General features: G+C 31.6%; 1 protein-coding gene across 1 annotated transcript; it reads right to left on the minus strand.

The window, feature by feature from the left end:
* Nucleotides 1-2,535: 2,535 nt before the first annotated feature.
* LOC127706682 (uncharacterized) lies at nt 2,536-6,336 on the minus strand. Its single transcript, XM_052211341.1, has one exon. The coding sequence runs from the start codon at nt 6,334-6,336 to the stop codon at nt 4,684-4,686; it is 1,653 nt and encodes a 550-aa protein (XP_052067301.1). The 3' UTR covers nt 2,536-4,683.
* Between the last annotated feature and the right edge of the window lie 8,030 nt (nt 6,337-14,366).

Raw genomic sequence — 14,366 nt, forward strand, 5'->3', positions numbered from 1 at the left:
ATATTAACATCTGGTGAGTTTTAACTAATTTATTTTCTCCCAACCCTCTCCACTTTACCTCTTAGTCGAATATCAAATTCAAAAGAAGGAAACCCAAAATAAAAACCAATTTGGTTCTATGATACTAGACGACAAAAACATAAGTACAAATAAAACAATAGTTTAATTTTTAGTATTCTCGGTAGTGTTTTGTAGAATTGTTTGTCTTTTCTTCGTCTTTTACTTATTGCCAATTCCTCCTCGACTTATGTGCTTCGATAGTCCCCCTTTTTTTTATAATACTACATTAAAGAATTGTCACAATTAGTCTTTAGTTCATATAGTTTTTTTCCTTCTTCGCTCCTTTAAAAAATAGTGTATCAATGGTATAGCTTAGTCTGTTTAATTAAATTGCAACTTTAGAGCGATTAATAAATCCATATGTGGCACATACACTAGTCGAAGAACGTAATTATTATGTTACCCCCCCCCCCCCCCCCCCCCCCCCCCCCATCTGTCGAAAGCCAATTATAAGCAACCCAACCTTTGTATAATAAAATATTTGGTTATTTGTGTCAGTTGGTTGTTGTCTTATTGATATGTACTCCGTTTTTCTTTTTTCTTTTTCTATTTGTTTTGAACTACCAGATGTTCGTCATCGTTGCTGGTGGACAATCAGTCACCAATGGAACAATACGTACAGTACTATGTGCTTCGGTACTGCATGGCATTATTTAAATTATACACTGTTTTGTTCAATCTTTTACTAAGTATGATTCTAATCGAATGTAATTTGTGTTCAGTCTATCAGATATTGTTCAGGCACCAAGCTTGCGGTCAATTAACACCTGTTCAGTATATTTTTAGAACAAACCTTAGATGTTTACACTCGGCAACAGTATATATTCTGAATTGTCTAAAAAGTGACTGGATTGTCTACAAGCAAAATATTCAAACTGTACCGACTGAAGGGTAGGAAAAAATCGAAACAATCGAAATGCTCATGTGTTTATCCCAAGCTAAGAACTTCTTCCTGTCGACGGTTGGTGGTTCTCTCCGGGTAACCGTCTTCCTCCACCAAGAAAAACTGGCCGCCGTGAAATATCAAATAGTGCTTAAAGTGGCGTTAATTACTAACAATCAATCAATATAAGTAGATATATTATATCATGTCATATCTTAATGTTTTTTTATTTTGCAGATTTTTTTATATTTCTGTTACATTCCTTGGGCTGTTTTGTGCTCTTTGGTCGGTTTGTTGTCTCTTTTATACATCCCGTTTCCATTCTCAATCTTATTCGCAACTCTCATACACGCAGGACTATTGAGAGGTTGACAAAGTGTATAGAGACCTGTCTGTTATTGAAGACTGAATGTTGCCCTTTAGACATTTTTTTGTCATTTTTTGTCGTTTGGTTTCTGACTAATTGATGTATACCCAAATTTCCCTTTTATTCAGATGCATTATGTAAAAATTCTAATTTTCATTACATGAATATTGTTGTATGTACACTTTTGAAAATGAAACTTGAAAATAATTTGAAATAACATATTTATAGATATAGGAAGATGTGGTATGAGTGCCAATGAGACAACTCTCCATCCAAGTTACAGTAGACCATTATAGGTCAAGGTACGGCCTTCAACACGGAGCATTGGCTCACACCAAACAGCAAGCTATAAAGGGCCCCAAAAAATTACTAGTGTAAAACCATTCAAACGGAAAAACCAACGGTCTAATCTATATAAAAACGAGAAACGAGAAACACGTATGAACTACATAAACAGACGACAACTACTGTAATCAGATTCCTGACTTAGGACAGGTGCAAACATTTGCAGCGGGATTAAACGTTTTAATGGTACCAAACCTTCTCTCTTTTCTGAATCAATAGTATAACATCACAACATAGAAAAACACACTATAAAATATCAATTGGAAGGCTTAACTCAATAAAAAAACGTAAATTAACACACAATGAACGAATAAATTTGACCTGTGACATCTGAATGCAAATACACAGTTAATAAAAAATTACAAGGGATAAATAATTAAAGTCAAAAGTAAATAAACAGGTTTAAACAAAGTTAAAGTATGATATCACTGTGAAATTTCAAACAATATATAGAAAATCATCACTTTTGAAGAAACCTGCGTCATATTATACACAGTTAAATGAAAATAATTTTGTTGTATACTTCTTCTTCTGTGTGTATAAAATCTTCCGTTTAGGAATACCAAGAAATTTCTTTAATATCAATAAAACTAATCTAACACTTGGTACATATGGGGTGAATATCAACAATAAAAATATACAATTAGTGCTAGATTTTGACCAAAAAAAAATAGTAAATTACGGGAGTCGCTTAATATCCAAGAAACGGCCTTATGTTTACCTTGTACGTTTGTAATGTGGGTTTTGATATACAATTTCTACTGGGTTGTCAATATTTACAGTTTAGAAATATGATGTAGTGAGAATATAATTGATTCATAGTATGGACACATATTACCTTCAGTAGACAGACTGATTATTAATTCCTGACAACTGAATATGACTGTTTGTATCTTTTTGTTATGTCCACATTACCAAATTAGACAAAGGCATATTACAGATGATATTTGAGCATCAATTAATTTCGAGACTGCTTTGTTTCAAAACAGACTTAAAAAAATGGGGTTCCGCGTGACAATGCCCGTGCTTAATGTCCAGAATAATTCATGTTTTGAACTTTTGATTTTATTTTGTATTTTCAGCATTATCAGATAGGAGAAAGAAATCTAACAATACATTTGTAATTTATTGATCACGTTTAAGATTACAATATATTTATCAATATCGCAAATTTTTTCATTAAGCAATTGAAAATTTACAAAGAGTTGTAAAAGAGAAGGTACATGTTGGTCGTATTAATTGACCATATTGAAATATTGAATGATATGAATATGTCCTTTTTATTTTCGAATTTAAGTGACCAAACTTGAAATATAATTCGTTTTAGTACAAATTTGACCACAAATCGTACCTTCTCCTTTTATATATCGAATACATTTAGATGTAAAATTACAATTATGTACAATGTACTTTAAACTATTGCTAAATTTTAATTATTCAAATCTTGTTATCAATATGTCAATATATTAAATAGAACTAGCAGCATCGTATGCTGTTAAATTCAAATGTTCATTATAAAACAAAAAAACATATAAACATTCAAACAAACAAGTAAACAAATAAATAAATTAACAAACAATAAATAAATATTCAAACAAACAAACAATCAACTTCTCCAATTTTCTAGTATTTGCTCAAGATACTTTTAAAACTGCTCCCTGTTTTTATACTAAATATATCATCTGCTTTTGCAGTTGCTAATTTTCATCATAAGTTGAAATATTCAATAGTTTACTAAAAAAATACACCGAAAACAAGAAGAAGAGAAAAAATACACCGAAGACAAAAAGAAAAAGAAAAAACGGGAATTTGCACGACCTCATAAACCTACGTATTTATCTCACAATTTAATCTAAGTAAGGTTGTTATTTAACATGTTTAAGAACACCCAATGTTTTTCTATGATGAGTTTTAAAATAGTTATCATATGTTACAGACTAATGGAATGAAAGTGTAGCCTTGTGTAAAGTTCTTGTTTCACATACATTTCCAACGCTAGTAAAAGATAGCGTACCCATACATTTCGCCAACCTAAACTATTTTATAACCTAACATATTTGTCTGTCAAACATTTTTTCAATGCATGCAAATATTTTGTAAAATATAAGATTTAAAAAGGCTGAGATATAGTAATAAGTAGTAAGTTTTTTTCTGTTCAATTCAATGATCTTACAAAAAAAAAAATAAAAGGCAAAACGTCAGCTGTGTTTTGCACGGATAACTGTGAATTTCATAATCGCAATAATCTTAAGATTTAAGACAATCAGATGTACATTTTAAGCATATTGGCAAACGTTGAACTTCGTATACATTAACATACTAATTGAATGCTCGCTTGCTTCATCAATTGAAATCAAAATTTCATCCAGCCTTATATATCATTTATATTAATTTACACTCATTTGTATTCAAAGACCGACGGAAAATAGGGTAAATGTATTCACCGGGAGTTTCTACTTGTTTCAAAAAAAAAGGAAGGAAAAACACACTTATCGTTCCCTTAGAATATAACTCTTTAAATATTCAAGTGGAAATAAGCAAGACTGAAATTGAGAATTTAAGATATATAGGTGATGTTAACATCAATTTTCTTGAACTTAAACATTTGGTACCGTTATTAACTAGACTATTTTGTTTTAAATAGTCAGTGACTGCATCTTAGAGTATCATTCACCAAGTAGAAAGTTGGAAATTTGCTGAATTTTACTGACTCATTTTATTTTTATTTTGCTCACACATTGTTGTCAATCTAATGGAATTTTATGCGACTGTTATACTAGTGAAAGGTTTAGCTAGCTTTAAAAACAGGTTTAATCCACCATTTTGTACATAAAGAGATGCCTTTACCACGTCAGGAATTTTCTTTGTAGGCCTTTTGGGTTGTCATACCCTGAAACGTTTTGTATAATTTTCTTTGTAAAACTTAAAGTTTTGATAGAACATGATCAAGTTATTGGAGAAACACACGTCGTATGCACGGACATCAGTATTTCACATTTGTCGAATGTTAAAAGTTTTGTTTACATTTCTATTGGTAAGATTTTTCTGCATGTTTTACAAGGAACTGCAATAGACGCTTGAAAGGGCACTTGAAAACCGTTTCCATGTATTGACAATCATCCCCATATGTCATGCTAACATCTACTATTCGTTTAACGATTTCTCGTATATCTATATCAGAAATATCATTTGAGTTCCAAATTTTACTTTTTGTTATATCTAAATGTTTTGACTTCAAAAATGTTTCCATGCCAGTACATTTATTTATTATACACTCTTTGTTGGGTCCATGATGTTTGTCATCGTGGACTTTGTAAAAACTGTTTAAAGCTTCTTCTATTCTGCCATACTTTTTTAGCTCCTTTTTTAACTTCTCTATTCTGCTTTCCTCATCCAGTTTGCGTTTCTTTTTTAGCTCATCTGTTCTGCCATCCTTTTTTGAATCATCATTAGAACATAGTTCGTCAAACTTATCTACAATTGCTTTGACGTAAGCGAACCAAACAAAGATATCATTATTTTCGATTTTTTCTAGACTAGGGTCTTCAATATCTTTCTTATCTAGATTTATTAAGGCTTTTATTGTTAATAGAGCATCGCTATCAAACAGGTAGTACCGCAGTTGTCTATCAGTGAGTTTGAGAGCCGAGCAAAGAGGCTCTATCTCCTTTACATTACCGGTACCGCCCACAGAGATAATATGCAAAGACGTTAAGAACTTTCTCAATGTATGTTCAGATTCACTATTTCCACCACAAACTAACCTTCTTCTTGACTCATCTGTTAACAGAATATTTTTTAGAGTGCCTAAGAATCGTATGTCGTCAGGCCCTTCGACAATAATTACCCGTTTCGAGAAAAAAAGGGGACTAACCTGATCACAACATAAATATTCCTTACTCTTCAGTTTTTTGTTGCTAAGTTCATTCCCTAGACTTATTACTTCAGATCCGCTTTTACTAGATTTGAAATAAAATATTTTCTCAAATGTCGAGGGGCAAATAAATCTTTGGTTGTGTGTTGTAAATATAACAGTCTTCTTTTGGGTTTTGTTGACATCATACAAGACTAAATCTCTCAAACAGTCAACCATGGACGGGTGCATTCCCCTTCCTGGTTCGTCAATAAGTAGAGTCGTTGTACCTTTATCAGATAAGGTAATAGACATGATCTTTGCTTCTAAGATACCTTCCGGAGCTTTGAGTATCGGGAAAGGTTTATCATCGTTGTTGCACGTTACAAGAATTTCTGTTTTATCTGTTTTATCTTTGAACTCAAATTTGTATGATTGGGGTTCTGTCAGCCATCTGAAGTATTGTGATTCACTACCGTCATCTGTACATTCCTTACGGTCATTTAAATGGGTTCTTATCACGTATGCCAGATCGCTTGCACTTTTGTATATGTTTTGATCTTTATTGATTGGTATTTGGCGAGAAGATTGATTAGGACTTATGCCTCTGTTAGCAAAAATTGTTTCAAAATTTATTTTTTCGAAAGCTTGATCAAAGTTTTCAATGGAATTATTATCACTTGGATGGATTTGGCAGAATTTAATGAAGTAAGCTGAATCGATTTCGTCTTTGTTTTTGACTTCCAAAAGTTGAGAGAATAGTTTATAAAGTTTATCTTTGTCATCTGACAAAGTTTCTTCTTTAAATGATCCCCATTTAATGTCCATTTTGCGACTGATGGAACGAGTAATAATATTTCCATTATTACTCTTGTAAAGAACTATTTTTCGAAAAACTGTATCATTGCCGTCTTTGTATGAAACAAAACATGATGTCAGCATGTCGTTATTTGCATTTTCGAACTTGCAAATAACATACGATATATAGTCAGGATTGTGTCTTGCTGACACTGTATCGTTCAACTCAGTGTGCATACACCTCCTAACTCCTTCAAAAATACAGCTTTTACCTGCATTATTTTCACCTATAAATATATAGACACCATTTTTCGGAAAGTCTAACCTATGTTCATGGCTGCCATTGAATTTTACAAAATTTTTTAACCGAATTTGTCGCAACATACTTATTTTGATATTTAAAACATAAAAATCTTTTGTAGACGAAACGCGTGTCTGACGTACAAAATCATGGTATCTATGATATGTTTATTCATACGGATGTTTATATTTGTTTAATTACCATAACAATGAAAAAACTGTATATACATACACTGTTTTCACACCAATAATTGATTTCAATATTTACCAATGACCCCAAAAAAAAGTCTTCTATTAAACAAAATGCTGTACTGTAATAATCTAAATATAAAAATAACAGTTTTGAAGAAATATATGGACAAAAAAAAACCAAAGTATTTGGCTTCTTTGGACAATCACACTGAGTCAGTACGTAATTATAATTCTCTGCTTTTACTGAAACTGTTAACTTATAAACATTTCGGCCTCCTCTTTGGTCTGCTATGCCAATCTTCGACAGACTCCTCTTTGCGTTAAAAAGTGTCGACTCTATTGTAGAAGCCTATAGGAAATCAGTAAACGAATGATATCTCATATACTGTTTTACAACTTAACAAATTGAAATGGCAATTAGCATATCGTCTTCAATTAACAGTTTAGTTGAGGACTTTAGAAAGCTTAAAGACCTATTTTGTCAAATGTCATATTAAGTCAAACAATAGTACTTAGGAGAAGAAACCTCAAAGGAGTAATATGGTCGCTTTTTGTATTCTTCCAACCGGCAGTAAAACACTGGTCAAAGTGGGGCGTCCGTTTGGTTGTGAGAAATGTATATATATGCAGCCACGTCTGGTTAGAATGAGAACTTCAACACCGTTACCATTCTCTTTGCACGTTGAGAACATTTGCAAATACTCTTTGAATGATTCGTAGGTGAACTGTTGCAAGGCTAAATTTCTATCTCTATCCAATAGCCTCATTTACCAGTGGCATTCCAAATTTCCCGTCTTTCACTTCGGTCGATCCTTATCACAGGACCTACCTTTTGTATTCATTATTAATTTGTTCTCGTTCTGAATATGCATGACATAGTCACTAGACGTTAAACAATCAATCAATCTATCAATCCGAAGAATAAATTGTACGAATGCGGGGTTATGTAATTGATACGTTTCTTGAATTCCCTGGATGCATATTTTTTTGTTTGTTTTTTTTTGTTTTTGAATTGTTTTTATACTTTTTAAGTGGCATTAAATTGGCAGTAAATTCTTCAATTCCACTTGCAGATTTGTTATATTTTAAAAAAGATATCTGACGCATTCAGATGTGAGCATAAAGTCTAAAACAAACCATGAATCTCTATCAGTTTTTTTTTATCATAGTTAAATAATTGCACATAATTTGACGGCTGACGTTTATGAAAGTTGGTTATATGCTCTTTTCTCTAAAGAATTAAAATATATACTTATACGTAACTAAACATATGATATGTGTTTTTTTTTTCAGAGATGAAGAAGTTCCTAGCTGTGAAATAGACATAACCATAAGATATTATTAGTTTGCAATCTGTAATGCAACAGACTTGACACAGTTTAGAACCATGAAGAAATGTCAATAACAACTATATGTCAAGCACAACTTTAACACATACTACCTATAGCTATGTCGGTGTGTGTATCGAGGACGGACGGACGCAAAAGGGAGAAGATTTATATATAATTCAGCCTTTGACAAGTGATTAAATTTGCGATATATGTATTTTGACATTGTTTATTTCAAGTACTAATATAATATTTTATAATTTTTGAGTTTATTATTACGCTTTTGAAGTTTTAGACTGCATATGCAAGTACACAAAGTCAATAAGATATATTTATAGCACACGAGCTATTAAGAGCCTAATTGGCCAGCATTAGCTTCAAGTGTAGATCTAATCAAGGGTTTATAAAGTTAGATAAACTATAAAAGTTCTTGATATGACGAACCTGTCGGTGATGTTTACCTGCTCATTTATTACAGGCAACATCCAAACAATTTGACAGTGGTGAAAATGACACCTTCTTTGCCTGAATTTATTTTGTTTTATCTGTATAAGTTCATGTATAAGTTTGATTGTATGTCCGTAATGTTTTCCTTTTCTTGTAGCATTTATCTTTTTTTCGTTGGTTTTTGTTCAATTCCGTATTTTCGTCCAATCAGAGTAAAGATTGGTGACATCATCCATGCCTTTACCATAGTTAAGCGTCAAGTTGAACAAACTAAATCTATTACTGTGTATTGGTGACATCATTCATGCCTTTACCATAGTTAAGTGTATTTTTGGTGGGGTTCGTGTTTCTTAGTCTTTAGGTTTCTATGTTGTGTCATCTGTACTATTCTTTGCCTGTTTGTCTTTTTATTTTTGGCCATGGTGTTGTCAGTTTGTTTTCGATCTATGCGTTTGACTGTCTCTCTGGTATCTTTCGTCCCTCTTCTATTACTGACCGCGTCAGTAACAAAAAAGTAAGTAATCTAATTTTGGCTTTATAAATAATGTTATGTATGCAAATGATAAGGGTTAACGGTTATATCTCTTGATATAGAACTGATGTGGTCAATCATTAAATGTATTTTATTTAAGATTGAAAAAAATATAAACAATTTCGATTAAAAGACGTGAGTCAAGGTATAAAGCAGTTAACGTTGTTCAGAAATACTCTTAATTTAAGACACTTCAGCACAAAATCATAAATTAAATTGAAAATTAGTGAATTTCTTTTCCTGAATAATAATTTACCTATTACGATTTAATATGCTGTACAATCATTTCATCTGATTCTTTTTCACGACCTTACGTACACTGCACTAACGTCATGTAAGGAACAGGTCAACTATAAAAGAGATGTGATTATAATGTGATTATAAACTGCGTAGTCAGAGGCATTTGGTTATGCTGATGTTATCACAAATGTGTCATCTGCATAGATTTTGCGAACCAAATATGTCACTTTTTTGGAAAACTTATTTCTATTTTCTTTTCTCGGCGAATATTACTTGTTGTCAAATTAACAAACTGATATCTTTTCTATACGTTAATATAACTCCCTCGTGCAAAGTTGACTTTAGATGGATTTGGATATTCTCTTTAGGTATCTCTTTTTCATATATATAGCTCCTAAAGTATGACTTGTTTATACATCCCTAGATTTCGCATGTCTAGGTTTGAGTGTTCCTGGTGAAGGTAAATCGCGTCGTACGCACGACATGTTTAAGTGTCCTTTATTCCACTATAACCTCCGTCGCTAGTTTCTGCGGATACGTTTGTACAGATGTCCATAAAACCGTATTGCTTTTTTAACATGATTTGAAAGATGAAAATAAGAACTAAAATTTTGTTAGTATATAAAATAACACGCTGATTGACACAAACACTAACATTAATGGGACCCTAAATTACAGATTCAGATTCAGTTCAATAGTTTATTAAAGTCTCACCACATACAACATAGTTAAAACAAGATACAATTATTTAATTAAATATACTGTAAACATATTTAAAACAATAAAATATATGTATGTGCCATTCTTAAAAGAATTATGAGAGACTATTAAAATACATATCTATACTAATTCATTTTATAAAATACTACAAATAGTTAATAATATAAAATACTGTTTCTCCTTGTTAAAATGTTATTGCAGGTTTTGGCAACAATATTATACGTATTATTATTTTTAAACATATATATAAATTTTTCTTCATCAGACAAGTTTAAAAACATATCATTATGACACAATATATCAATAAACAGAGCATGTCTTAGATCTTCATACAATGGACAATTTAAAAGTACATGTTTTTCATCCTCTAAAATATTGCAGTTCAAACAGACTCTAGTCTGTATTCCTATGGGAACCGATTGTATTCCGTAAAGCCGACATATTATTGTATTCGTATGAGGCATAATTAATACAGAGGCTTCTCGAGAAAATAAGATAGAAGCTATCGTTCCGTTAAACGTCACTTACCGCTTTAAAGATGATACCAGCAGCCTATCACTTTATCCATTTTTTTGTGATAATGGTGTCTTATTTTGATCAAATTTATCCCAATTATCGATAAAAAAAAAACTATAACACGTTTACTAGATGATCAGCTACATCCCCTGACTTACTTCTCGAAATTGTTTGGAATTAATCTTCACGACAGACGACATTATTTCAATTTTCCTATTGTGGTCTTCCTGCGTTTTCGTTTTTAAACCGGCTTTTTACTAATCATGAATAACACGACTGGTTTCAATAGTAGAACAATAAGTACTTTCCTTTCCGGATAATCTGATTTCATTCTGGTTTTTGGTTGGGTTCGTATTGCTCGATCATCCAATTTATGTGTCTGGTTTTAATGCTCTTTTGGCCAAGAGCCATTGTTTGAGAAACAATAATATTCGGATATAGTACTGTGATGAATCATTCATTTGATTTTATATCGTTTATTCTAATACAGATTAGTGTATGTTTCTTATTGGGAAAAAACAGAAATTGCTCACCTCACCAGGTACATTAACTAAAAACGTTTTACCGGCTTTTTCTTAAACAGCCATCACTTTCCATAAAACCCCTGGAATATGACGAAAAAACACCTGATTTTTTTTTTTCAATTTAGATAAAATCAAATAATTTATCTTGCTTTACAATAATAAAATACCCGGAAGATAACAAACCAGCTGATTTCGTTTACAGATAAGTGTGTAACATTTGCAGATTCGTACATATCGGTGAAATGAACAAGATAGGATGAAAAAACGAGTGTGAAGTCATAGATCATACATTGATAATGTGGATACTGTTATCGAATCAGCAATGGAAGTATACACATAAATAATAATCCATGTATGCATGTAGACAAAAAGGAAGACTACTTGATTCGAGGTATTACAATACGTATTGGCTTAATAATAAATTATGGTTAATATACCCTAGGAGGTCCATTTCACGGACAAAGGCACATCTCGCACTAGTAACTGTTTTTATTACTGAAACGGTCATTTTAAACTGAACAACTCTTAAATGCCTGAAATTACCGCACGAAAAAATGTCAAGATCTTTTTCAGTTATTCAGTACGTGTTCAGTACCCTGATCCGCGCAGGAGATCCAGTACAGTTCGGTACTGACTCAGGTAATTAAGAGAAAACGCTTTGCATTCAATTCAGTAGCGTCAAGAACGTTTTCGTTCTTATCAGTACATCGATAAAATAGTTGTTTGGGAATTTTCAGTAGTGTTCAGTGCCAGGTAAATCTATCGATTGAGAGTAGAAACAGCAAATGTTACTATCATTCACCACTTTAATGTATGGAGTACAATAAAATAGAGATTAAGGATAATAAAGGAAAATTGAAACTCATTAGTCGATGACAAACTGACAACGCCATGGCAAAAAAAAAACCGAAAAAAACAACAGAAAGACAAAGAATAGTTGACAAAACACAAAATAGACATTCCACCAAATATTAGATTCTAACGAATATATATTCACTACTACATTTTGAACTAAATTCTATGTACATAGTAAGATAATTAATGTTACCAATCAAAATTGGTATCCATATAAATTTACTTACCCAATCTCAAGTATTGGCATCACAATCGTCTAAGATTTTATTGGCTTGGCGAAGGATGAATTGCCATAACTTTGTCTGCAGCGGTTTTCTTTGAACTGTTTTAGCCACATAGCGAAAAAGTATTATAGATACTGCCTGTAGTTTTGCAACTTTAAAGTGAAAGACATTTATATTTTAAATGAATTTAAGAAACTATGAACAAGAACACAAGACAAAGGGCAATGGATAAGACAAAAGTTATTTTTCTTTTTCTAACGATGTCACCTCAGATACAAAATAATCTTTGTGTAAGACAATATTAAACATAGTACACTTGAAACAGAAATGTATGATATTTGAAAGAAACAAACAAATACACAATTATTGTTCCAGTCAAAGAATAATGTGGCGCCTTTGATTCTATTTCTTAATAATAAGATTTTTTTTAAGTGTAGACTTACAGAAAATACTGTGTAGACAATTCTCTGATATACGAGACAGGATAATTCCAAAATTTGAACCGTATATGGAATAAATGAGTTCTGAGATAGGCTTATTCTGCACTGTGGAACGTAAAATGTATTAGCATTACGCAAATTATAATTGATATCTTTGTTGACAGTCCATGTCAATAGGTCTGGGAGGTACTCAGAAGCGTTATCATTAATAATTTTATAATATAATGAACGTGTCCGTTTTTCACGCATTACAATGATTGTTACCTTGATTTTTCTCTTCCTAATCTTTTCACAAAATGTTAACATAATTACCGCAGATTTTTTAGCGGGATCCCTCTTACCGATTCATTTTATGTTTTATCTATTTCATCAACAACATAACAAACGCATATCTTCATGTTTCCGGCTTATGGTTGTTTTCTTTTTGTTAATTAGATTGTATACAATTAGCATAATTATTCAAAAATCAGTTTCCAAGTGAGTCAATTTTAATTGATAAAAAATGCACAATCCATCCTCTGCCATACAATATATCTGTTGTGCCTTGGTATATACATATTTGCCAGATAATTCAAATATGGCAACATACATCATATTAATTACACAATTTATTATAAAAAAAAGTTAATTACAAAAATGTATTAATAAGATAATAAAAACGCAGTGCTGTTCCAATGTGTTTTTTTTTCTGTTTCCTGAGAAGGATTTGTTTAACCTGTTTAGTCACCATTAAGTGTTACAATTCATATTTAGACGCAAAACATTAAAGTTGACCAAAAAGGTACCGCAATCGCATGAGAGAAACTAAAAACAAAAACAAAATAAAATATACGTAAGCTAAAAGGACTCGGCAATAATTTTATTTTGTCCCGGCTGATAAGGCTGCCAATAATAACATTATTGTTTGACGTAAATTTTATATTGAGGTTCTGCAAAAGGGAATCACGATTTCACCAACATTCCAACTGAAACAATTTTCGGAAAATGACATTTGTAACAAATAAAACTATAAGCTACCTCTTTACAAGCAGAACCGAATAATATGAAAGTTCTCACTATATACTGGCTTCGAATTCCGAAGCTGCACAAAATACCTTACAAATAAAGATTTATTCCTTCTTCAAGCCATAGTTCCACTATTAAACTGTCTATTTTACTTACTTGTACACTTGGTACAATCAAAAACCTGGTAATAAATTGTTCAAAAAATGCCTTTGAAAATACAAATGTAGTGGAATTATTTACTTTTGGAGTGTCAAATATTCGTTGGAAGTACTTGATAAATTGCATGCTCATATTGGTGATTTCGAATCTGTTCAAAATGTTTTGATTTTTCTCCCCTATATACCACTTAAGACTCATAATTTCACTAGGAAAAAAAATACATACCTAATTAAACTTTTGTTAAATGGGCATTTAAAAAGTCAGAATGCGAATATATATGTTCAAACTCTTTTATGTCATTTTTAGTAACAACAAACAAAAGGTCTATGTCAATTGCACCTGCTTTGATACGATAACTGCACTTGAATTTTTACTAGATATTTTTGTTTAGTAGTTATGGAGATTCCGTATATCGTCAAATTATCGGAATGCCAATGGGGACAAAGTGTGCACCAATTATTGCGGACCTGTTTCCATATTGTTACGAGTTACAATTTTTGAAAAAAATCAGCAATTATCCATCGAAACAACATCTGATATACACATTTAATAACACTTTTAGTTATTTGGGTGATATA

Source organism: Mytilus californianus, unplaced genomic scaffold, assembly GCF_021869535.1.
Source record: "Mytilus californianus isolate M0D057914Y unplaced genomic scaffold, xbMytCali1.0.p SCAF_6, whole genome shotgun sequence".
In the NCBI taxonomy this organism is placed as follows: Eukaryota; Metazoa; Mollusca; class Bivalvia; order Mytilida; family Mytilidae; genus Mytilus; species Mytilus californianus.